Source organism: Kryptolebias marmoratus, linkage group LG1 (genome assembly GCF_001649575.2).
Source record: "Kryptolebias marmoratus isolate JLee-2015 linkage group LG1, ASM164957v2, whole genome shotgun sequence".
Classification (NCBI taxonomy): Eukaryota; Metazoa; Chordata; class Actinopteri; order Cyprinodontiformes; family Rivulidae; genus Kryptolebias; species Kryptolebias marmoratus.
Window position 1 is genome coordinate 11969563 of NC_051430.1, and position 25178 is coordinate 11994740.

At 38.5% G+C, this 25178-nt stretch overlaps 1 protein-coding gene across 1 annotated transcript in view; it reads right to left on the minus strand.

Moving 5' to 3' along the window:
- Window positions 1-25178, minus strand: part of si:dkeyp-14d3.1 (transmembrane protein 132C) — a 147000-nt gene that overhangs the window by 57941 nt on the left and 63881 nt on the right. Inside the window, exon 3 of the mRNA XM_017417096.3 lies at window positions 16069-16215. Within this exon, the coding sequence (XP_017272585.1) occupies window positions 16069-16215 (147 nt within the window). The remainder of the gene's footprint in view (window positions 1-16068; window positions 16216-25178) is intronic.

The following is a 25178-nucleotide window of genomic DNA, read 5'->3' on the forward strand; positions in this document are numbered from 1 at the left end:
CCCCCCCCCCCCCCACAGACACACACACTCCCTCCACCCCCCACCCCACAGGCTACTACCCCTGGTTGATCTGTGAGTGACATCATGTGACCATCCGGGCCTGCAGCATGCACCTGCAGGGGCTGTGACACTGCCTGCGCCTGTCCTCCTCAGAGAAGTTCTTAAAGACACGCAAAACCTGGGTCCTTTCAGCCCTACCGCAGTTGGCATAGAAACAGGACCTGGACAGCACACAAGAGTCATTGAACAGAGAGGCCTGGAGTATCAGATCAGTGGTATTCTATCGCCGCTCAGGATTTACCCCCAAGGGTAGCGGGATGTGCAAGGTTAAGCTCCAGCACGACAAAGGGTGTCACAGGGGGAGTCACTGAAAGGATCAGCTTTGTATTGCAGTGTGGATTTTTTTTTTTTTTTCTAGAAACAGGTCAGCGATGTCTAAGAAGAGCAGAGCCAGATGTCAAATTTGCTGTAACAGCAAAGCAAGATGTGTGGCAGTGAAAAAAATTTTTAAAAATCTAAACGGATGGTATTTAACCTTGTAAACCAACAGCGGAGACCATCTCAAATCTATTACAAAGAGCCTGCGGAGTGAAAAATAAAATAAAAAAATCTGAAAGTTAAGCTAACTGCTGCAGTTACAACAATTTTCACACATGTGCATGTTGGAATATGATCAGACCTGCACTGCGCCACTGTTGTTTTAGAACATAATGTGTAAACAGAGCAGCTTTGTTTGGGATAATTACAGTGTTTGGTGAGGAAACGATGTGGAGGCTGTGTGGGCATGATTGCCTTGTACCTCTGTGTTAATGTAGGGACTCATGGACCAGAAAGGTGAGATGGAAGAGTCAACTCCTGCACACATCCTATCTTCTTAAAGTCCATAAGAGATCCACGGTAATTGAAAGTCTTCCCTAAATGCACTTGAAACCCACCCACTGGCTGCACTTTTACATCTAAACTCAATTTACCTTTGGCAAACATTTTACTTTACTCATGCCTGTGCATATACAAATTTCAAAGTAGTCCAAAGTTTGAGAAAAAAATAATTTCATCATAATTAATTGCTTCAAATGCTATTATATATTAATACAGTATTATTCAAGATCATAGCCTATAGGAGTTAAACCCAGACATCCTAAATGTCAATCTTACAACACATCAGGAGCATTTTTCCATCTTAAAGTGCAATCTCAGCTTCTTCTCCCAGTTTACCCACAGCTTTTTGTCAGGAGTTCATTTGTATTTTAGACAGAACTCCCCCCCCCCTCCTGTGCACCACTTCATGTGCTCATAGATGAATCACTACTAAAGCAATTATACACACATATGACTCTTTTATTTGCTTCTTTTGCACTCAAAAAAGCACAATTTCAGACAGGCTATTTCTACTAATCGCTCTACATATTTGCTGAAAGTTGTACACTTTTCAAAAAAAAAAATAGTTCTAAAGCACAAAACACCCATATTGGTGGGCTTGCAGCAGCAAAATTTCTCATTGATCAGCAGTTAGGCGGCATGATGCGAGCAGCCTTCTTGGCACCGGAGACATTATAAAGCATTTTGTAACAGAAAAACTGCCTCCACACACCCAGGGGTGCATGAGCAGAAATGAGACATTGATCCATAATTGGAAGCACTCAGTCATGAAATCTAAAGACTAATTAAAGAAAGAGAGCTTTAATGGCATCCATTTACATATTCAGCATGATGATTCAAAGCTGCTTATAGCCTGAGAGAGACGGAGGGCTGTGAAGAATCACAGAACGATGGACTAACAGCCAGTATCTAAAGAGTCTGACCACATCAATACCATCTACTCTCATAATAAGATGCTTTTGTGGCTTTGCTGTTAATGAAAGGAACATCAACAACAAAAAAAGGGGGCTTTTGTGGGTACCTTTTCAGAGTAACCTCCAGGAGCCAAGGACGGATTCAGGCGCTTCACAATCATCTGAGGCCTGAACGTAAATCACTCCAACAGCAACATGTGCATCGATGTGTGTAAGACACTCGTGTGTGTAGGCTCAAGGTGGAGAAGGTGACATGTACAAAATGTGGCATCTCATCTGGAGGCACAAACATGTCTGCTGGTCCTGCTGTGTGGTGCCGCTCGGGGCCAATCCCAAATACCCCCGGAGGCCCCTCTGAGGTGTGCGTACAGCCTGATTACATGTCAGGGCCAGTAAGTCCGGCTAAACAGGCACAAAGCTGTTGGTGGAGGGGGGTGCCTCTGGTGGCACACCACTTTTTTGCTTGCAAGTTATCAGCAAGAAAGAGTTCTGCTTTCAACTTGTTAGGCTCGGGATGATAACTGAGGACAGCAAAAGATTGCTTGTCAGTGTTAGCACGCACAAATGCAGGGCTGCAAATGAGAGAATGTGACGCGCTCCTTTTCCATTTGTCTTCAGGTTGACTGGATCTGTTTCTGACTGAAAGCAGGGCTGCCCATTTTCGATAGAATCTTTAACATCCCCATAGATGCTTGCGCTGAATCACAACACCCCCACCCGCCACCCTGGAACCTCTTGTAATTTTATTTTTCTTTGCAAATGCTGTCTGCTTTAACAGGGTAATTTGACTTTTTTCCTCCTGTTCTTGTTTCAGAAATATGTCTGTCTTGGAGTCGGGGCAGATATTTCTCTTAGTGGAATAAGCTGCAGGACGAAAGCCAATCATCTTGAAGGCCAAACCAAACTGAGGTTAATTAGTGCCAAGTACAGTCCAAGGTTTTCTGTTCAGGTAGATATTTCCCTGAGAAAAGACTTTGGGTACGTTCACACTGCAGGTCTTAATGCTCAATTCCAATTTTTTTTTTGCTGAGATCCAATTATTTGCGTCGTTGTTCACATTATAATTTAACCCTCCTAAAGCCTTCAAAAGAGAGAGGAAGAGAGGTAGAGAAACCCCTGTAACTTCAGGTTAATTTGATCCGAAGGCCATGGGACGGTTAAATGTGACCGCCATCAGACTCCAGTGCGAACAGTCTACAGTCCTGAAGCAACCTGCACAAACAGAGGAAGATGTGATGTCACACACAGCACGCTGTATTTACAGACGTAAATATGGATGCTACACATGTTAGCATGTTGTATCGATTCTGAAGTTGTTGTGCAATCAGAGCCAAATAATTTATCTGTTGTGCTTGTTTTGTTCAGTGTTTACAATTGGTCTTGCTGCTTCCTGCCTACTCCGGTGCAGAATTTAACTTATAGAATGGGAGCGAAGGACTAAAAGTAGAAACAAATTTAGGTATCAATCCCATCGCTCTAGTATCGATATGATCTGACACCCACATATTATTTGTTGGTATAGATTCTCAGTCATACAGGACAGGGCAAATCTGAGAAGCAAAAAAGAAAAGATGAAGCAACTGGACTGTAGCTGAAGATGTGCAGAGTTCCAAGCTTTAAACTGCATGACGCAGGTATCAATAACATCAATATTTGGATCGATCTGCATGTCTCTAGTTCAGTTATGTAAAAGTAAGATGAAATGTGACGTGACCATTCAGACCAAGGTTGCTTTGAAAAACATCAGATATGTATCTGACTTGGTACCACATATCAATCTGTCGTGGGTAGGATTTGAAAAAAAAAATCAGATCTGTCACGTTCAGAATTTGGGCCACTTTTGCTTGCAGTGTGAACGTAGCCTTTAAGCACAAATATTGAAGACATAAGGATCTTATTGGTTTAGTTCAGCTGTTTGTCATTAAAAGCGGTGCTCTGAATTGAAACTGAGCATTTCATCAATCGATTCTATAAAGATGTAATTGCAGTTGGAAAAGAGAAACATCCAGCATGTTTGTCAGAAGGCTTGCAGTGAATTGTATGTTTACACCTCAGCCCACCTCTCCTCTTTGGCTGAGTGCTACATGCCGTGACAGTTACAATTTTGAGCTCACCACAGGTCTAATTCTACCTAAACTGTGACCGACTGCACAGAAAACATCAAAAATGTTTGCACGGGGCAATAATAATACACTTATTTATACGGCAACAAGATGGGAAATAAATCCAAACTGTGCTTATTTGCTGCCTTTTCATCCTTACTGAGGCATTTCATTAAACAACAACATGTCCCGATCATTCAGGGGGAAGGAATGTGAATGCAAAGAAGATGCTTTCTCAGACTCAGACTGCTGTGCCAGCAAGATGACCACTAACAGGCAGTTCAAGAAGGACGTCTAAGACAGGGTTAAAGGCTGATATTGGAAACTAATGTAAAAATAATTTTTCAACTAAAGGAAGGAGCTGAGAGAGGAGCCAGAAATGAAAAGAGTCAACATGTGACTGCTGGACTTTCCTGTCAGCCTATTATGGATATAGACAGCAAAATAAAAGCTGTTCTCTTTATTATCGTTTCGTGCCACTGAAAGGAGAAAGGTGGATAATAATGTTTTTGCCAGTGTCAGAGTGGATTGTGTGAGTTTGTCTATCTTTTGCCAAAATATCACCTGAACCACTGGATAGAGTTTCATGAAAACCTCAGAAAGTGATCAGTGGCTGAACATCTACTACTTTTGGAGTCAACTCAATTCAAAATGGCCACCACAGCTAGGCAACCTTATTAAACAAAAAAATTGGCTCTAACTACATCGGCTTTTGAGATATTGAGCAAAAACTTGGTGTGGTAGTAGCTGAGAGGTATTAATCACTCAAGATCTTTGCTTAAAACTTCGGTAGTAACTCTTGGAGTCAACTCTGTTTGTCTGTTAGGAAAATATCTTATGATTGACTAAATGAAACTCTCAGAAAGTGATCATTGAGCATAAATATACAACTAATTACCTTTTAGAGTCAACCAAAATCAAGATGGCTGCCAAAAGTAATCAAACTTAACCAACACAAAAATGGCTTAAACTCAGTCATTTTTGAAAATACTGAGTTAAATTTGGATGTGGTAGTAGCTGGGAGTCATTCACAACACATACAGTAGTTTGAGCACTAACAGTATTTCTAAATTTGACCAAAACAATAATACCTAGCTCCTTTTTTTAGCTTAAATCTTTGGTATGAAAGGAGGCGGCGATAAGCATCCCTTTAAGCCTCTTGAAGCCCTCGTAACTGAAGAGAGGAAAAGAAGCCACCGTAACTCTGAGTCACTTTGACCGGAAGGCAACAGGAGGATTAGGGCATGTTGATCCTTTAAGAACTTATTGTTGTAGCTGTTTTGGTCAAACCATGTAAATGACGTGGTATGCAGCCTCATGCGACATCACAAGATGTCATGTTCAGAAACTACGTTGAGGCAGATTTTCAGCTACCACATCAAAATTAGCTCAATACCTGTAAAGCTGACGGAGTGATAGCTCTTTTTGTGACGGCAAAGCTCGATTAGCTGTAGCGACCATCTTGATTCAGTTGACCCTAAAAGTTATTCAGTTGTGGATGTAGATCTACTGATTACTTTCTGGAAGTTTAATTAAAATCAGTCTGGTGGTTCAAAAGAGACAAATGAACACACACACCTACACACACAGACATCATCTCTGCTTTACCTTCGGAGGCGAGGGCTATAATAAAACTACCAACCATCAGCTGAGTAAACTGTGTGTTTGAGTGCTGTTTTATTGTATACTTTCTGGTGTGTTTTTTTGCTCCTAGTATATTGAAATAGCAAAATTATAAATGTATAAATATAAATATTTTTCCATGTTGGCAAGATTCTGATTGTCAAACAGCATCTAAAATCACATTACTCCACTGTTTATTATCACTTCTAATAAAAGAAAGCCTTCCTTTTTTTTAACTTTGCCATATTTTCTGTTGCCTAGCAAAAGCAAGCACATGCAAAAATGATCCAGAAATGACTGCGGCTAATTAGAACAATATGTCAAGCTGTTTAGTCTATTTATTATCTGATGCTAGAAATATCTTAAATAGTGCATTTAAAAACATAAAACTGCTGCACAAGACGAAAAAGGGAAAACAAACTGTTTGCTGTAAATGTGGTTAAAAGTCGCAGGCTGTATAAAGTAAGCACTTTTAAACCGTCCTAATCTGCATAAATACAGAGGAAAAAAATGTGGTTAATGCAAAACTCTAAATACTGGAAGCCATTATCTAATCCTGCAGGAGATTAACCTCTAAGAGCAGGATATTTCCCCCTAAACCTTTCTAAATCTGAAACACATGAACTCTGTGGGGCACATGGAAACCTCAATCTGTCTCTTTCCAGCACAGCTACCACAGACGATGTGATTCAGTGACATTGCACAACCTAACGTATCTCTTTATGTTATAGGAAAAGATTCAGGTTTTCCTGTAAAACCAGAGTAATTCAGAGTATGAATGTGTTCTATTAGCTTCATGGTCATTTGGTTTAGAAGTGCAGCACAGATCAACTCCTTTCCACTGAAAGTTATTACTTTTTTTTAAAGATGGGAGCTGGGAAAGTAGCAGCAAGCTGCAAAGGGCCAAACTTTTTAGCTAAGAGTCATTTTAGCTAAGCAGCTGAGAGTCAAGCTCGACACGTACTTAACAGATCGCAAAAGATTTTGCTATATAACATGGGATTAGACCAAAAAGGCTACAATTCCATCTTTTTTACAAAATAAGTTAATCTTAGTGTAAAAGTCTGTCGGGTGATATGCATTCCTTGGAGGAATGCTAGTTTTTTGGTTTATTTTTCTAAATTGTTTTGCTGGTAGGAGCATATCAGCGGTCTAACCAGTTAAATCTAATCAGGAGTGGCTGCCCTGAAGAGACACAGAGTATGCTACATGTCTGTTTGTGACCTGTTAAAGGAAACCTAATCACGTCTCATGTATTACAAGCAATTTGCGTGTTCCTTTCTCATCAACTTTACATCACTGCACATAATACTAACACTCGCTCCCCTCCCTTCACTCAGACAAACAAAACATTAGCATCAATAAAACAAAACAAGTGACACAAGTAAGATCTTGCAAACAGGTATTGATCCAAAGTTATTTCTATTAATAAGAAACAAACAAATGAAAAAAAAACAAAGTAGACAGTTGCGTGTTGGCAAATTGAGCCAATGAGGCCCCTCAGAGAGAGTGTTTTTACGGTAAATGGAGCCCACTGGGAATTGGGCTGATTCATTATTAAGAGTGTTAGCATTAAGACTGTCAAGTTAACATTCCTGTTTGCCCCTAATGTAATTGGGCCATTTCATTTCTGCCTTGATTTATGCAGCATTAGGCAGCATTAAAGCCCACAGCATGTGGCTCATTTGCAGGACTGCTGAACACTGACAAAAGTTGATTCGCGTAAAAATCAAAAGGTTTTAACATCCAGAGTCAAATCAAAGTCAGTTTTAAAGCACAGATGTGTTGATTATTTTCGAGAAAACACATTTTCTTTATTGTGTGAATGCTGTTTTTTAAAATTATTTTCCTGTTTGTGCGATTTTAGCCCTTCATATATCCAGACGTTCAGCTCATTTAGAGTAGGTACTTAGACTTTTGTGCTTTTAGTTAACTTTATTGTACATATTTTACCTTAATAATACACTCACATCAATTCCCTCAAAAATATTGTCCTCTTTGAAAGCTGCTTCGGCATATTTGCTCCAATTTTATCTTCTTATGCAACTTGTAGTTACCTACCATTCTGCAACTTTTTTTTTTTAGCTAAGATTTTACTACATTTAGGTTTTAGCTAGTGTTTTTTTTTTCCTTTTAGCTTTCACAACTTAAATTCAGTTCCTTCAGAAATTTCAGCAAACTCAATCAGCAATCAGCATTCCCACAGCATTTTCCCAGAAAAATAAGTTTCTCTAGCTTATTAAGTAACCACATTTTTTATATCTTTGAGAAATTTATATTTAAGAGAACATATCACATATGATTAGTATTTTTAGAGGATGAGAGACAAATTAAAGCTATCCCGAGTCCTGTGATTTTTTTTTTTCCAGTTTTCTCCAAACTGTCAGAAACTATGAATAATTACACTTTTTATTTTTTTTTTTCAGTCTTTGAAATAAAACAATTTGCGAGGTTGCTGCTAAAATCTCACCCATTATTACACAGCTGTATTATTTCTTTTCCTCCGAGATGCCAGGCATTCAAACTGATAAAATTTACAAGGCTCCTTTAATGAAACAGTCCAAATTAATGTGTGCTTGATTTAATTATGGTAATTTGAATTTGAACTCCGGTCCGTACAGATTTGATTCTGACAATGTAAAACAAGTTAAAACTAGGCTGGGTGTTGTAAGTAAAATTTAGAAAAAAGATATTTAAATATGAATGTCCTCTCCATCCACTCCCTCCTGGTTGGCTCTCTCGTGGTGTTACTGTAATGAGCAGCCTGCCTGCTGTCCCTGGGCTGGGTGTGGTGCAGAGGATTAATGAAGTGATGGCTCACAAAGGAGATCCATCTGCACCCAGACAGTCTTAATGAACAACTGAGGCCTCCACTTATGGCTTATGACACGCTGAGGAAGCACGACTGATTTTGTTTTCAATGCTCCTGCCATTAATGGTGACAAAGTGAACTTTTCAATCTACCAGAGTGCATTTCAGCCAGTATTATGTGTACTCCTCGTAAACATTTTGTCCCTTTCAGTGGAAAGTCACTTTGATTCCGCTGACACCCTGAAGCCCAATTACAGGTTGTTTAAACTTGTCCTGGATAGGCTGTCATCTTCAGTTCATAATTTGATGTTAGTTTGAAAAATCGCTTTAACTTTATGAGGCTATAAATGCAGACCCTTACAAAACAGGAAGCAATTTCACCTCATTTATTTACAATATGTCAGCTGTTTAATGAGAAGATGCAAGAAGACAAAAAGCAAACAGCTTTCAGCAAAAATACTGAGCAAAAAGCAAACCTCTTTCCCCTTAGTTACCGTTGAACAGGACAGATAAACTTTGCACAAATGATTGAGACTAATAATTAACTTTTTTTTTCAGGTGTTCATTTTAAAAAACTGATTGAAAAACATGTATTAGTGTCCAAACTTTAGCTGCAAGATAATGTCACCAATCATGCTTTACAGCTGGAGAACATAAAGCTTTTTATGAAGCAAGTCAATGACATTTATTTGGGTTGCAGTTGGCTCATGACTGTGTGCTTAACAAATGGTCTTTAATTTAACTGGACAGTTCTGACACCTGATGTCCCATGCCCACCCTGATAGGGTAAATTTACACGTTATTATGGTCAAACCTGTTAAAGGTTCTCGATTTAAGCATGTTACCACACTGCTTCCTTTATTATGCAAAATGTTCAGTGAAAGTGTGCAGATTTGGATTAAAAAGGAGGAATAACAACAAAGTCACATGTCAAACCTAAAAAAAAGAAGTCTTGGTAATTGAAGTAAAAAAAAAAAAAAGAAGAAATAAAAGCAATATCGTTTGAGGAATACAGGCAAAATCTTATATTACGTTCAAGTGCAAAGCGGACAATGAAAAGACATTTTATTGTTAGCCGTCTATTTCCCCATGAGTCAGACGGGACTGGAACATCAGCTGCGATCAGGCAGGGAGACGTGGCTCAGCTGCTGAGGCTAAACACCTCAAAGTGACGAGCTGAACCAGCACACAGGGTCCACCTGACCCTTCACAGTGCTGTTCTCCTATGTGGAGGGAAGCTGGCCTCCAATTATGGAGCAAACAAGCACACACACAGAGCAAGCAGACGTTTTTCAAACACATTTAAGTCTACTTACAACCCAAGGTCTAGTGGCAGTAGCATTGATCCATTTATAGAATAGACTAGTTCAAATTCTCTCCTTTTTTGAGTGTGTGTGTGTGTGTGGTCAGGATAAAAGAAAGCACTACATCAATAGACTCTAAATTTTCAGATTTTATGACAGCAGTAAACTAGCGACTTATACTGATGAGTCATAACATTATGACCGCATATAAATAGGGCAAGGAACAGTTATCATCTTGTTACAAATATTTCTGCATCATATATTATTATTAACAATAATACCAGGATAAATCTTTGCATGATAAAAAAGTGACATCAGTGACATAATTACAAAACACATTTGTGTGTTTGGGGTTGGAGCCAGCACCAACTTTGGGGTCTTGAGATAATTTCCAGAAATTAAATTAAGTTTAAAAATGACTGCTAATTACATAGTTTTTTGCCATAATTGCTCCAAGAATGATAGAAACAAGTGTAATCGTGGTGTCATTATGCCCTTGTTTATTTGGGCTATTAGCAATGTTTGAATACTTCAGCCAATTTAGTTCTTGAGTGTCTGCCACTGTTATTTTGTGGGTCATACATTGAAAACAAATGACTCAAAGAATCTCTGCAACGATTACTTGTTGCATTTTGAATGGTAGGAAAACCAAAAGGTCGATCGTGTCTCTGCATATTGTTTGAACAGGGTTACGATGTAAGCTTCTCTGAGAAGATACTGCATCATGGCATCCCTATGGACATTATATTGACATTTCCCACATTCCTGAACATTTCTAAAGACTCCCAAACAGTAATAATCTTCAACACCCAGCAGGACACATGTGGGCCACCAAAAGAAAACGTGTCCATACTCTAAAAAAACAAATATGATGACGTCTGATGAATCCAAACCACAGAGGCCTCACCCAAAAATGAACAGGACCCAATGGATCTGTCCCTGGAATCTAACACTCCAGAATACCTTTACAATTATATATAAACTTAAATACAGTATAATTAAACATACCTTTACAAAAAACATAAATAGTTCATTGCATTGAGGTAGATTTCTTTGTACAGCCTGTCAGTTTCCTATAAATTCATGTGTGCATCTCTGTTGAATTTGATCCAAGAAAAGGTTGTAATTCAAAGAACTGCAGTTGTTCAGAAACGACAGATACACATTTAATCAGGCTCCGACTGGTCAACACACGGCTTTGTTAATTTGCTTTTTGTGCTTTTGAATGTAACCTTTGTGATTTATTTTTCTGTTGATTAACCATTTTTATCCTCAGCTGTCTTAAGCCTTTGTTGGACTCTTATTTCACTCTTGTTTAGCTTGAGAGGGTCTGAATGTCTGAATGAAACATTTCCAAACAATAACTGCTTATTCGGTCTTTAAATACAACTTCTGTGCTTATTCTGTGCACGTGACTGTAAGTTGTGTGTGTATTCAGAGCTGAAACTGTCTCAACAAAAAGACTCCGGACCTCAAGAGTTTGGTTTTATTTTAGTTTAATGTTACAAGTGAAAGAAACAATATGTTGAACAAATGTTGAAATGTGGTTAGAGAACAGATTTTCTATGTGACAGAATTGTGGTAATTGTATTTGTCTTCCATTGGATTAGTCATATTCTTCAGCTGAAAAGAGTAAAATAAAACCAGAGACAATATTGTTCTGAATTCCATAGTTAGGAAGAACTTCAGCGTGTTTCATTGTTTTCTTTGGTTTTGGCTCTGATTGCATTGGATTGAGGCAGATAAATGGGTAAAATAATATATCAAAGTTTCTAGAAACCTGAAGATTAAAATGGTAACAAATGGATTGTACTTACAGAAGCATTTGTCAAAGTAATGGAAAAACAGTTTTAATTCAAGTAACAATGTCTGATTGACAGCTTACAACCTATATGTGGGAAAATTAAATAGATACGCGTGTAGCCCCCTGCAGTTAGAAATTAAAAAGTAAAATGCGAACAGAATCTAGACTTGTTTGACCCCTAAGTGCTCAAACACTTCATCATCCTAGCCTCCAAAACGACTTAGAGAGAAGAAAACACACTGAGTGGCAGCTCAACAGATGAGATACCTACGTTTAATCTCTTTCTAAAGAACTTGGTTGAAATCTCTGGGAGTACAGAGGGCCAGGCTAAAGAAAAATCAGGGCATTGTGTTTATTATACAGCCATCTTAGGCTTTCTTTGTGATGTGACTTTGACAGCTGTGAGGATTAAGGACCAGTCCAACATGTGTGGCCCAAACAGCAGGGATTAAACGAGAAACATTCACTCTTGACTCTGTTTTTTTTTCACTTTCTAAATCAATAAAAATTATTTTACTACAGTAATAGAGTTTGCGTGTGTGTGTGTGTGTGTGCGAGAGAGAGAAAAAACAGAGGGAGAAGGTGTGATCATGACAAAGAGCAGACAGATTAGCACCTGTAAAAAAGCGAATTGAACAATGCAGCACATTGATGCAGTAGTTTGTTGAACATGTTATACATTGTTCAAGATGCAAAACCCATGCACAGTTATAGTGTATTAAATTCATGGAAATATATGGAATGCATATCGCCACGCAATGGATGGTTCTTGAAGCGTGTTGGTGATGACTCCCATCTACTACCCACCAATATTTAAAACAATATCTGTAAAATTATTTGAGTTATGGCTATTTCTGTGTTTTCTAAGGTTGACTAGCTGTGGCATCCATATTAACTTGGATTGACTTCAAATGTTAATCAGTTGTAAAGGTATGTCCTGTGGTAGAAATTATGGAATCACCACTCTTGGAGGATGTTCTGTTAATTACCCAATTTTGTATTTAAAAACTCACAAAACTATTGATTTTAAAAGTTTCAACCTCCTGTCACTAACAAAAGAAAAAAGAAAAAAGAAAGGAATATAATTGCTGTAGTCAGTCACTGTTGCTTTTTTAAGATCAAGTAGAGGAAAAAATGATGGAATCACTCTGTAATTTTCAGTTCTGCATCAGATTAAATCTGCTAATCAGTCCTCCGTTAAAAGAGTTCACACCTTGGAGAGCTGCTGAACAGAGTGGACAGACATGAATCATTTCTCCAACATGAGACATGTTAGTTGAAACAAAGGAGAGGATTATAAAACTTTGTCAAGAAGGGAAATTATCACGATTGCTGCAAAAGATGTGGGTTGTTCCAGTCAGCTGTGTATAAAACCTGGACCAAGTACAAACAAGATAGTAAGGTTGGAAAAGAGAAGCATACTGGCAGACCAAGGATAACATCAAAACATCAGTATAGAAAACATAAAGCCAAAAGTCTTGAACACAGAAAACACAACAAACAAATGAGAAACAAGTGGGTGGAAACTGCAGTCAGTGTCTGTGACCGAACTGTAAGAAATCACCTAAAAGAAATGGGATTTCTAACCAAAACCATCGTTAACACCCAAACAGAAACCTCTGAAGAAAACATGTAAATGTCCACAGTCATGTCAGGTAAACACGGGGGAGACGGCAGTCATTACATCTACAATAAACAACACTTTTCTTATTCCTTCAGTTGAAAGGACGTTTGGTGATGATAACTTCAGTTTTCAGGATGAAAATGCATCTTACCATGGGACAAAGGACGTAAAACTTTCCAACAAAAAAAGACATAATCTCAATTGCTGATCTGGAAACAGCAATAAGAAAGTTGGGGTCAGATTGATGAAGAGTACTGTTTGTCATTAATTAGGTTCATGCCCAGAGGGGGTGCAGCAAAGTACTAATGAGGCAGTGTTTTTCTCATGATTCCATAATTTCTTCCTCTGAATTTAATATTTTCATATTTTTTTTCTTCTATTTGATCTCAAAATAGCAACTGTGACTAACTACAGCAATTATGTTTTTTTTTTTGTTTTTCATTTTTAATATTGTTTCTTGATAGAGAAAGGTTGGAATTTTGAAAAAGTATTCTTTTGCGACATGTCCATGAGATTTCTTTCCTTTTTTAGTACAAAAGTACATTCACAGCCATCATTCACTTTTCCTCAGTCTCTCCCATTTCCCTGTCACGCCCAGCTACACCTGTTCCTATCTTTGTCATCATCTCACCTGTGCTCACTTCATCTGATTACCCTCTGTCTTTAAAATCCGGTCACTTTCTCCACTTACTCGCTGGTTCATTGTCATTCTTCTCGCTGTCCTGGTTGTTAAGTTGTGTGTTTCCCTCTTGAGCTTCCTGTTCCCTCGTCTTGTCTCCCCCCTCATGGTTTGGAGTCCTGTTCGTGAGTTTTGTTATTTAGTCTAGTTGCTGCCCCGTCAGCGTTTTGTTTTGGGTTTTCATTATTTTAAATAAGTTAGTTTCTTTCCAAAATGAGTCTGCGCTCTGGGTTCATCTCTTTTTTCCCCACATCATGTCAAGAGGGATGATTCCATATTTTTTACCAGAGGTTGTCCAGTGGATCCAGTGGTTCGTGAGATATTTTGTTGAGTGACAGAGTAGACTCCAAATAGTTACTTGCCAAAATTCAAACAAAAATTATTCACAATCTGTTAGAGGCCAGAATTTGTGCTGGAAATCAGTCTCAGCTACCACACTAAACTTTAATTGAATTTCTGTCCAATTGACTGAGTCATACTCATGTTTTTGTTTTTCCAAGATCAATTAGATTTGACAGCCATGTTGAATTGGATTGACTCCAAACGTTAATCAGTTGTAGATGTACAAGAAGTGATTACTTTCTGCAAATTTCATGAAAATGTGTCCAGTAGTTCATGAGATATTTTGGTAACAGTCAGATACACCCACATCCACACACAGACACAAACATAATCGTCCCAATTTGCCTTTTGGTGATAGATGATTATGTTTTTGCTGCATGACAAATGTATTAAAGAAAATGTTTACTAGGTGCTTCTGATTTTACAGCCTCGCTCGTTCAGAAGAACGTACAGCTGTCAGTGTTTTACATGCTGCAGCACTGCATTTAGACCATAATCATTCCTTGTAATGATCTATGAATAGTAGCATATCTGAAAAAGTTTCTAAACCAATAAATTCTAATTACTTACGTCTCACAGGCAGTTCTGCTCTTAAATAACACCCGGCTCAACTATGATTATAAAGTTGCAGTTGCAATGCCACATGCCTTGTTTAGTTTAAGATTTCCTAAGTGGAACGAAAGCTAAAGAGCAAATAAGTACGCTTTTTTTCAAGCCACAAATCTGCCTATAATCCATAAAATTACACCTGTCACTTGAAAGTTAGATTTATTAAAATTACTTCCTGATCCGAGAAGGGAAAAAAAAACCATTAAAACGCACAAAGACCTTCAATCAACACTTAATTAACACAGCAACCTTTTCCTCATGCTGGCAATCACTTCCCTATCTGCCAGATTAGTTTAAGGACATGAATACAGATTAGAAATGGCCGATGCAACTCGGAGACTCGGCTGTGGAGGAAAATAAGTAAGTAAATAAACATGAGGGCATAGGAAGGGACAGAGTGGCAAGATGGTGAGAGTTGGAGAGCCATTGAGATGCTAAAGAGTCAACTTTTTATTGCCCACAGTTATGTCAAGTTAAGCGAGTCATGTCAGCAGGAGTATTGCTTAGATAACTATTTGCAGTGTATATTTCAGCGCCTGTGTATTTCTTGCAAATGGGGATTTTCGGTGGTGGAGCTTTCTAAAATGACAGTAAAAAACATTTTTAGAGAGTGGCCCACTACAAAGCCATTTATAGTTTTTGTTTATGGGGTGCAAAACACAAAAGAGTTATGTATCTGTAGGAGCAGAAATAAAAGGAAATCACATTAGGTTATAAAGCAACCCTTACAGATAAAAAACACATGAACTTCCCATGTGAAAACCACATGTTCTCACTTGTGAAAGTTAAAAGCTTGTCGTTCCATAGTGCCTGCTGCAATCATGTCAGAGTTTTAAACTAAGATCATCTCATGCTAAAAAAACTATGACTTCTATAATTTTGGCCAAACCTTGAAACTTTTACCTTTTGCAGTATTGTGAGATCTGGCACAATCGTTAACTGCTAGGAGTATATGTTGTGATTGACTCTCAGCTGTGATCACAGTTTATATCTATATCTGTAAAATGACTGAGTTGTACTTGTTTTGGTATTTGCTAAAGTCAACTAGCTGTAATGGCCATCTTGAACTGATCAAACAAATACACATTACACAAACACAAAAGCATTATGGCCCACTTTTCACTTCTTATTGATAAGTGGTAATAACTTGTAGAACACGTTTCACACATTTCCGTGTGTGATTTTGAAACATTTTTAACATGTTCATGTGATCACGAGGCTTTTGGAGTTGGATCACACGTGAAAACCTGGTAAAATCACGTGTTTTATTTTTCTAAATGGCAGTCTTCCACATGAGGCTGCTTTCAAATTAAAGAATAACTCACTTTTTTCATTCCAAAAACTCAATGAGAGATGTGAAGTCATTTAAATGCTGACCTTTGCTGATCATAGATGGACTCCTTTTTGCGGCAGTGCAGAGTTACCACCCGATGGCCTTCACTCCTCACATCCTGGCTGACTATCCACTGAGTGGGGTTACTGGGACGAGCCCCGAGGAACGTCACTCCTTCTTTCAACTTCACCCTGTGAAGGAAAGAAAGAGAAAAGACATTACAAAACATGCATGCTTCTACTAAGATCCCCACTTTAGAGCTTCACTTGAGCAAATCCTAACATGAATCCAGCTGATTCCTGCCAAAAAGGATTTTAAATATTGCTTGTTTGCATTTTTTGGTTGTTGTGTGAATAAACCTACATGCTTCACTGCTGTGAAATAGTTTTTTTTTTAAATAAACAGACTGCTTTAATTTCCCAAGAGAACAACTGATTTTAGTCAATAAAATTGTTACAATATTTTCTTAACTTGTGTGTTCCAAACAGCATTTGCGCACATATTTTCTATATTAGCTTTAGGTTTTAAATATATGTTTCAAAATCTACTGATATTGTCTGCTGTCTGTGGTGAACCAGCTGTTTGCCATTAAATCAGGGTATCGGTTGTAAGAACAATCCCATTATGCCACTTTTCCTCTTTTACCTGCATCAGTAATAGATTTTCTTCATGCAGCATGAAAAAGACATTATGGAAATATTTCTTTAACTGGTAAAGTTACATCAGTGTCTTTGGCTCAGTGGACTACAAAGAGGGAAAATATCTTTTGGGAAATAAAGCAAATAAAATCTGAGTAAATGTAATCCATATTATAAAGTACCCAGTATACAGAGTTTGAGTTAAAGGTAGAAGCGCTGACATATAATAGATTTAGACTAATGTTCCATAACATAACGTATTCAAAGGCTTGTGTGATTTTATCTAAGAGTGACAGTGAAGTACCAAGAATGAAGAGCAGACTAAATTAAAACAGAAGGCCCAATCACTTTCCCTGTCCAATCCATACCAGGTTGGCAGATGAGACCAAAGAGAGGGCTTCGCTTTCATCTTGAATTTGTTGCTGCCCTTTTTAGATGCAACTGCCTATCCGTCTTCCGATGAATATATCTGCCCTCCCCAATCAGGCCCACTTCTTTGATGTGATACCTTGTCATGTTGGGCTGCAGGTTGCAAGTGAGAAATCAAAATGGAATCAATGATAAACAGCAAATCTTGAGAGTCAATTTCAATGTCTGTGTATGTGTTTTATTTTATGTGTGTAAAAGGGTTCCTTTATTCATTTTGCTGTCTTGCTCAGATGCTTCTTTTTGCGTTGTATAAAATATCAATTGATTTTGCTACAGCTTCACTTGTTTATAATTATAGTGAGACTGAAGTGTACAAGGTTTTCAGACAGTAATTAATTGTAACTTTCCCCCTTTCAGACTTCGGTCAGCATGCAGTGAATTGTAAGGTTATTGTTCCACCTGACCGGGCTAGTTTTACAGAAATACATGAAATAAGTCTGACATTTAAGCACAACATCATCTTTTGGAGGCACATAGTCTGTTAAAACACTGATACTACAGAAAGTGAACATCTTCTCCTCCATTTGCTATAACTCATAAGTCTGTCAGACCTGTCGGCTTGGTTACCAGGGAGCAAAGCTCTGCTCCAGGCAGTAGAGACAGTGCTGGAGATTCATTCATTTAGAGCAGAAATAGGTTTCTTTTGTTTTTCAGGTAAACTCAAGCTCCTCAAACCATATATCCTCCACAAGCCAAGTAAAAAGGGTTGTTTTTTTCTTGGTGCCAAAACCTAACTAATTTTGTTAAAAACAAGAAGTAGCCACATTTGCATAAAGACACCAAAAGCAGATCAATAGTAGCCCGTTCACAAAACACTCTCAAGCCAGGCCTGAGACACCTTTTTCCTGCCTGGGGTGGGGGTTTGTGTAAGAACCGAGGCAGGATGTGAGGTCTACCCACCACTGTTACATTTCTGAGCCAGCAAGGGAGGTAGCCACAGAGTCAAACTGGCAAGTACGTTTGAAATGGAGCGTGGTGCATGCAGTCATGCTGTCACTCATCTATTACTGTAATGAAGTACTGTCACATAGTTGCAGTACTTAACAAGCTCGAGTGATTCTTCCAGTGAAAGACTGGAGGCAGCTTAAAAAGGGGCTAGACTTTGCAGCATATCTTGAAACCATAAGATCAAGTGTCTCCTCTTTCACTGTCCTGGGGGGCCCTTCTGTTTTACAAATTAACCTAGGGCCAGCATGGGCTAACTCTAATATGAAGTGCTGTCAAAGTTAAATGTGTAGTTTACATGGTGGTCAGTTGAGGTGGGAAGAAAGGTGCTTGAAATTCTATTTCTGCCTGAAACAAAATTTGAAAACATGCTACAGCGGCCAGGTTGTACTGGTCATCTTAGGATATCTGGATTCCCCTCAGTATGTGGACAGATAATAATGTGCAAAGACAGAGAATACAATACAATTAACAGTCTGTAGTCTCTGTTACAAGTCAAGACAAGACAACACTATATTGCTTTGTTTTATCCTTTACATGAAGTGAATCAAAAAGTGTTAGTTTTCTCTTTTTTCTTTTTAAATTTCTAGGAAATGCAGAACACCATATAATAAAAACTTACACTGTCAGTCCAACCCGCAGCCCCCCACACACACACACACCATCACCACCACAGTAAATGTTAGAGTCAGTGTTAAAGCCAAAGTAAGAAGGAGTGCTGTGGAGAAACTGCATGAGCATACAACTGTAACAGAAAAAGCTCATGTACAGTCCTCTACAGGTCCCAGCGGGGGTAGCAGGGTCTTGTATCTGGTTCTGTTCCACTTCAGTGACCAGGATGTCTATCAGTGGTTTCCAGTGAGCTCTGAGAATGTTTTAAACCGAGCCGAGGCTCAAAAGGGAGCCAGTCATTACTCCACAGTCCATATAATGCCCACAGAACAGTTGTTGCGGAATGGCTGAAGTGGTTTTTATTGACTTAATGGTCAATTTGGCCTTGTTGTAACCAGCAAGCGTAGGAGTCTTGTGTAGGTTAAACAGTAGGCAAAAAGTCCCAGTCACTATCTGAATAATGATCAAACCTCAGTTGGGAAAACTATGTTTACTGCTTCATTCTGTTTGCATTCATATGTTTCAGATTAAATAATGACTAGAACAGAGGAAAATAATTTATCACTTCAATATGCTTATTATAGTATATCCTAGGAAAAATAAAAATATAAGTGTAATAAGGCACATGTCAATCATTTTTTGAATTTATAAGACATTTCTAGGCGCAATACTTTGCATGGAACAAGATATTTTTTACTGCTTATACTAATTAATTAGTATTGGGTAACAAAGAACACTTTCACTCCAAATCTATATTTTTTGTTAACCATTCCATATTATTGGTTCACTGCAGAATGGTAGCAGGGCTCTACAACACGTTTGCTGTGTGGAAATATGTGAAAGCAGAAAACAAAAGCAGTCTAACAGCTTGTAATGTCTGCTATCTGAGAGCTTCAAGAGGTGGTAGCAACAGAACTTTATGATTATAAATGTAATAGGGTGGCCAAAGTTCAAACGCTTGGCTTAATTCACATATTTTATTCTACTTATTTAGCTATGGAAAACATGAAGGATGAGGATAAAACCTTCAATCGTGTGTGAGGAAAATAACCTCTCAGCCACAGCAATCCCTACAGGTGTTTAACATCAGGCAAACATTAGGCAGTAGATACAATATGTTGTAGGTGATAAAAAACATGTTGGGAAAATCTGGTCTATTGCTGTATAAAATATGTTGTTTTCATTAGCTCTAAAAGTTAAAAACACATTTTCTAAACACAGTAATGCATTGACAAGTTCATTCCCCCTCCTTGTAATCCTTTTGTTGTTGTTTTAAAAAAAATCTATTTCAAGTTTCCCCTCTTGCATTATGTACTGATGACCATGCTGAAGTATGAGCATGACTTTGAGATGACCAACAAACTGTATGCACAATATATCCATTTAACAAAATTAAAAACATGAAAAAACAAAACCCTTACTGTATCTATAGAGGGTAAGTAGGAGTCAGGTATTTCTAATCAGATGCATCTGAATGATAATCAGTAAATGTGAGCACCTCTTTAAACACTAATGACAGTACAATTAGACAAAGAATAATCAGCTGTGGTGGGTTTGAAAAGAATACCAAGTGAACATTTCTCCCACCTTAGAGACCGACGAGGTTAAAATTATTCCTGCACCCTATTGCCGATAAGGACAATTCTACATGCTATATAATTTTAGATTGTCACACACTGCTTTTACATAGTGCTTAATTTATGAAATAATGACACTGAGAAAAATATAATTATGTTCTTGTTAAACTGAGGCTGTATTTTACCTAGTTTTAAGATCTGGAAAGAACTAAGGGATTTTGGGGGGGGGCTCAATTATTTTTTATGATCATTATAAATAATTTTCACTAAGTGTCTGAGAATGGATCATGTTTTAGTTTTGCTCTTTAGGTTTTGCTTGGTATTCTTGTGTTTTGTTGTGGGTTTGAGTAATTTTATAATCCAGTTAGTTATGTTGTTTTCATCCCTGCCTCCAAATGTCTTCAGATTTCCCCGTGTTTACTTCCTCACTTACCACCCTCTTTCTCTAATCTCAGCTTGCCTGTGGTCAGTTACATATCACCCCTCTCTGTACGTGCAAACACACACTTCTTGAGTTGCTTTAGTTTTTTTCAGATCCTCCGTTCATCTTACTGTATCTTGCCATTATGCCAGCTTCATCATTTTGCTTGTTTTAGCTGTTAAAGAGTTTTGTCGAGTGCCTGAGTAAGCCTGCATTTGTATCCTCAAACCACAGTTTGTGGTTCATTGAGAAGAATGTTGAAAAGGTCTTTGTAAAAGCCAAATGAGGTCTATACAGGCGTGCTACCTTTACCTATCATATGTACATTAGAAGCATTGTACACTCAGGCAGCACTGCATACCAAATGGAAAAGTAGTGCGTCCATGTCCTTCTGCATGAGAATACAAGGTATTACAAAAAAAAGCAATGGATTATATGTGGGTTGTGAGCATAGATAACTTTATAAACACTCCAACTGGCTGTGCACAAGGACTTCTCTTTTAGTGCGGCACTACAGACTCAGTAGTGTAAATTTGAATAACTTTACTGATAGCAGATAGTTTGAAAAGTTGAGCTAAGGAAAGATTTTTCAGCTTAGGACTCAGTAGCACACAATCTTAATTTGGATCAGTATTGAAAACAATCGGTCTTTCATTCAAGAACCCCATTTCCTATAAAACCTCAAGGTGGAACCAAAATCATTATGATTTGCTGGAGGTGACAATGCGTACATTTGGAGCAAATCCATATATCATTGGATAAGGGAAAACTTTGCCCTGCTGGATGTGCCGCAGTAGAGGTAAGGAGATAATATAAATCACTTTTATTCAGCAAATTTTATTGTTGATCCGTTCATTCTCTATACCCACTGAATCCTGTTCAGGGAAACAGGGAGCTGGTGTTTATCTCTGGAGTTTATTGGGTGAGAGGTGGGGGTGCGACCTGAATAAGTCACCATCACAAGGTCAACACAGAACCATGCATGTGCACACTCACACATAAGGTTAATTTGGAGATGCCAATAAACCAAACTTGCAAGTTTTGGAATTGTGGAAACAGGTGTAGCTGGAGAAAAACTCCAGCTGGGACTTGAATCTGTGACTTTATTACGGTGAGGCAACCGTGCCTCTCCACCATGCAGCCCCTCAGTATTAATCTATTTAATTCATTTTAGGGCACGTTACAAAAAAGCAATCATGTCAACCTGCTAGTTCAAATCAAGGACTTTCCAGCCCCTGGCATCTTCAGCTGATTTCTTAATAACTTCAATTTTAAAATAGTTAATGTCTGATCTCAGCAATACAAAACTCCTATCTCACTAAAGTCTGTCACTTGCAGCCTTTTCACACTTATAATTGAAGGGGCCCTGTGTATGCAGCTTTCCTTAATCTTTATACCAAAATTTGCAGGCAAGCTTGCATTCATGTGTCAAAAGTTTAAAAGCCAATTAGTGTCAGCAAAGCAACCTGAAATCTCTAGCGCAGGAGTACAGTCAGAGCTAACTTTAGTGTAGAGAAAGCTCTAAAACCACTACTGGCCGCCACCACATGTCACAGGTTAATTAATTTCACTGTTTACACAGGGACAAAAGTACAAAAGATCCTAATAATGATCATCGTTGTATAACCTCGGGTGACTGCCATTTTCCTTGAGCCCAAAAAAGAGTGAGCTTCCCACTCAGTCCAAGTGGGATGCTGTGATCTGGACTGAAAATTTTAAAATTAAGAAAAATATGATGCTCGACCAACCCTTCTTTTGAGTTTTAAGATAATATTAGAAATGGTAGACAGCATTTAACAGCTTCACAAAATAGAGGGGATCTTCAATATGCTCTTTGACTCTTAGTGCAGAACAGCGTAACATGGCATTCAAGGAAGGGCAAGTTGGAGACAATGTTCCTCAGAGTTTGACCAGCCGAGACTTCCCCTCAGAAATGAGGAAAACTCAATATAAATGGACGTGGGCTATGATCAATTTCTAACTATGTCTCCTATAGATCCGTGGAGCTACAGTTGTGACTGAAGATTCTGAACAGTAAACATTTTTTGCTGTAACTAAAGGGGAAGTCATGAGACGACAGCTCTCTGAAGAAAGATGGTGAACAGTGTACAGAAGAGTGCGTTTGGCCGACAGTTACCGTGACATGCAGCTCGCAACAATGTCAGCAATCAAAAGGGACCCCGGCGAGTCTTTATTGGCACCATACTAAGTCAGAACCAAAGTGAGCTGAATAAAGAGAGGCACAGTGCCCAAGGAATCACAGAACAGAGTGGTGCTGAGTGATTTTGTATCATTATTCTTTTTTGGATAAAAAAAGTGAATTAAATCACACTGTAACCAAGTCAGACCTTTCTGTTCTGTTTCTGACTTCAAGCTGTTATCCCAGTTGTCCGCCTCACCAACCATTCTTCCTGAGACTTGATTGTTTGCTTGAACGTTTTAGAGGCTCAGATAAATGCAGCTACTTCTTAGGGAGACAAGGGAAGAGAAAAGGAAAATGTTTTAAGGAGAAATCCAATAAGGTTGAGGCTGGGTGATAATGGGGGTCCCAAGCCTGCTGAATGCATCCCTTCACTGCAGGCTTCCCTACCCTGTTTCCACTTGTCTTTTGGACCACTTTCTGCTCATATCACAGTTTTTGTTGTTGTTGTTGTTGTTGTTTTTTGACCTATTCTGATCATTCTCCTCCACTGACTCCTCTGAGAACAATATGCATTTATGATCAGCAGCTCCACAAGGAAACTTTTCCTGCTTTATTGTGCCATCCCGCCTACGATGCAGCATCTCAGTCGGGAACAGAGAGAAGACAGAGGCAGTGTGGAGGAATGGCAGAGAGACAGCAGGACACCAGTATTTTGAGATGGTTTGTGGTTGACGCCTGATGGAACAATATCAAGAATTGCACTCATCTGTGAGTCTACTGATTCGAAGACCATAACTGCCATAAGAGAAGACATTGGAATGAAGTCACATATACACAAGGGCAAAAAAAAAAAAAGAGAGAGAGAGAGAAAAAGAAAAAGAAATCGAGCCAAACGCCCACACTTCCATCCCATAGCGACATAGCTAAACAGAACTACTGATCCCACAATGTGCAGCAAGGCATAAAAACTTTTGCAAAGTCCTAAAATTTCAAGAAGGGGTCTCTAGCACTTTTTGCCGACTTTATGCTCTGTGTGTGCGCGCGCATGTGTGTGTACATGTTGCACAGATCTGGATATATTTTGGCATGGTATGATGAATTTATAACATTGACGTGAACTTTGTAATGTTTTGAGATAGTGAAAAATGTGACATATGTGAACAAGACCAAAAGGACAATCAGCCATGATTAAAGCAGTGTATGCAGAAGTTGTAGCTCCGGGTTATCCTTCGCTATTGGTGGGCGATAATGTTTTTGCTTGCATCTGTGACTGTGTACATGTGTCTGTCTCCAAAATAGCTCATGAACCAGTTGGCATGAAGTAATCAATACAGGTACCAATAAAACTGATTAACTTTTAAAGTCAACGCAAATCAAGATGGCCGCCACAGTTAACTGAACTTAGCAAACATAAAAATGGATATAACTCAGTCAATTTATTGATAAGGAGTTGAAATTTGATGTAGTAGTAGTAGCTGAGACTCATCCTCAACACCTACTTTTTGAGCCACTCACTGAGCAAGATCTTTGTCTACATCTTTGGCATGAACTGTTGGAGTCAACCCTGTTTGTCTGTTAGCAAAATATCCCACAAACCACTGGACAGATCTTAATGAAACTTTTAGAAATTTGTCAATGAATAAACATCTACAACTAATTAACATTTAAACTCAGTCCAGAGAGAGTCATCCACAACATGCACTCTGAGTGTGAAATCTTGCATAATGTTATCTTCAAGGTTTGACCCATATGGCTTTAAAGCTGTCATTTCTCAACATAAGATGGTCTTTGTTTAAAACTCTGGCACGAAAAGCAGAAGACGACCATCATTCCTTAAAGCAATGCTAGGTTTTTAATTTCCTGAGAGGAGAAAACTTCAAAACTTAAGTTTTTTTATGGCTTTTTAAAAGCATACATTGTCATGTCTAATCAGTGTCATCAGATCAGTCAGTCAGAGCGTCAAAACTAAACATCACTGCAAGTGAACTGACAGCAAAGTAAGCTCGACCTTTCCTGTATCCGGGTCACGGGAGAAGCAGGTGAGATGAGAAACAGATGAGAAATTGTTTTTTTTTTTTCAGAAGAAATAATGTGGATAAGGCCATATCTACAGGTAATTACGAAAAACTGTGAGAAATTAAGAAAGAAAGAAAGAAAGAAAGAAAGAAAGAAAGAAAGAAAGAAAGAAAGAAAGAAAGAAAGAAAAGAGCCAGGGAGGGGGGGATGGTTGACTTGCTGCTTCAATATATGTGCAGGCGCAAAGCGTTAACTGTAGTGAGGTGCTGCTCTTCTTGGTCACTAGTCCAAATAGGCTTATATTGGCTCAGAGATTTTGAACAGGGAGAACATTCAACAAGAAATGTTATTAGGCCAAATGTGATCCAATGAC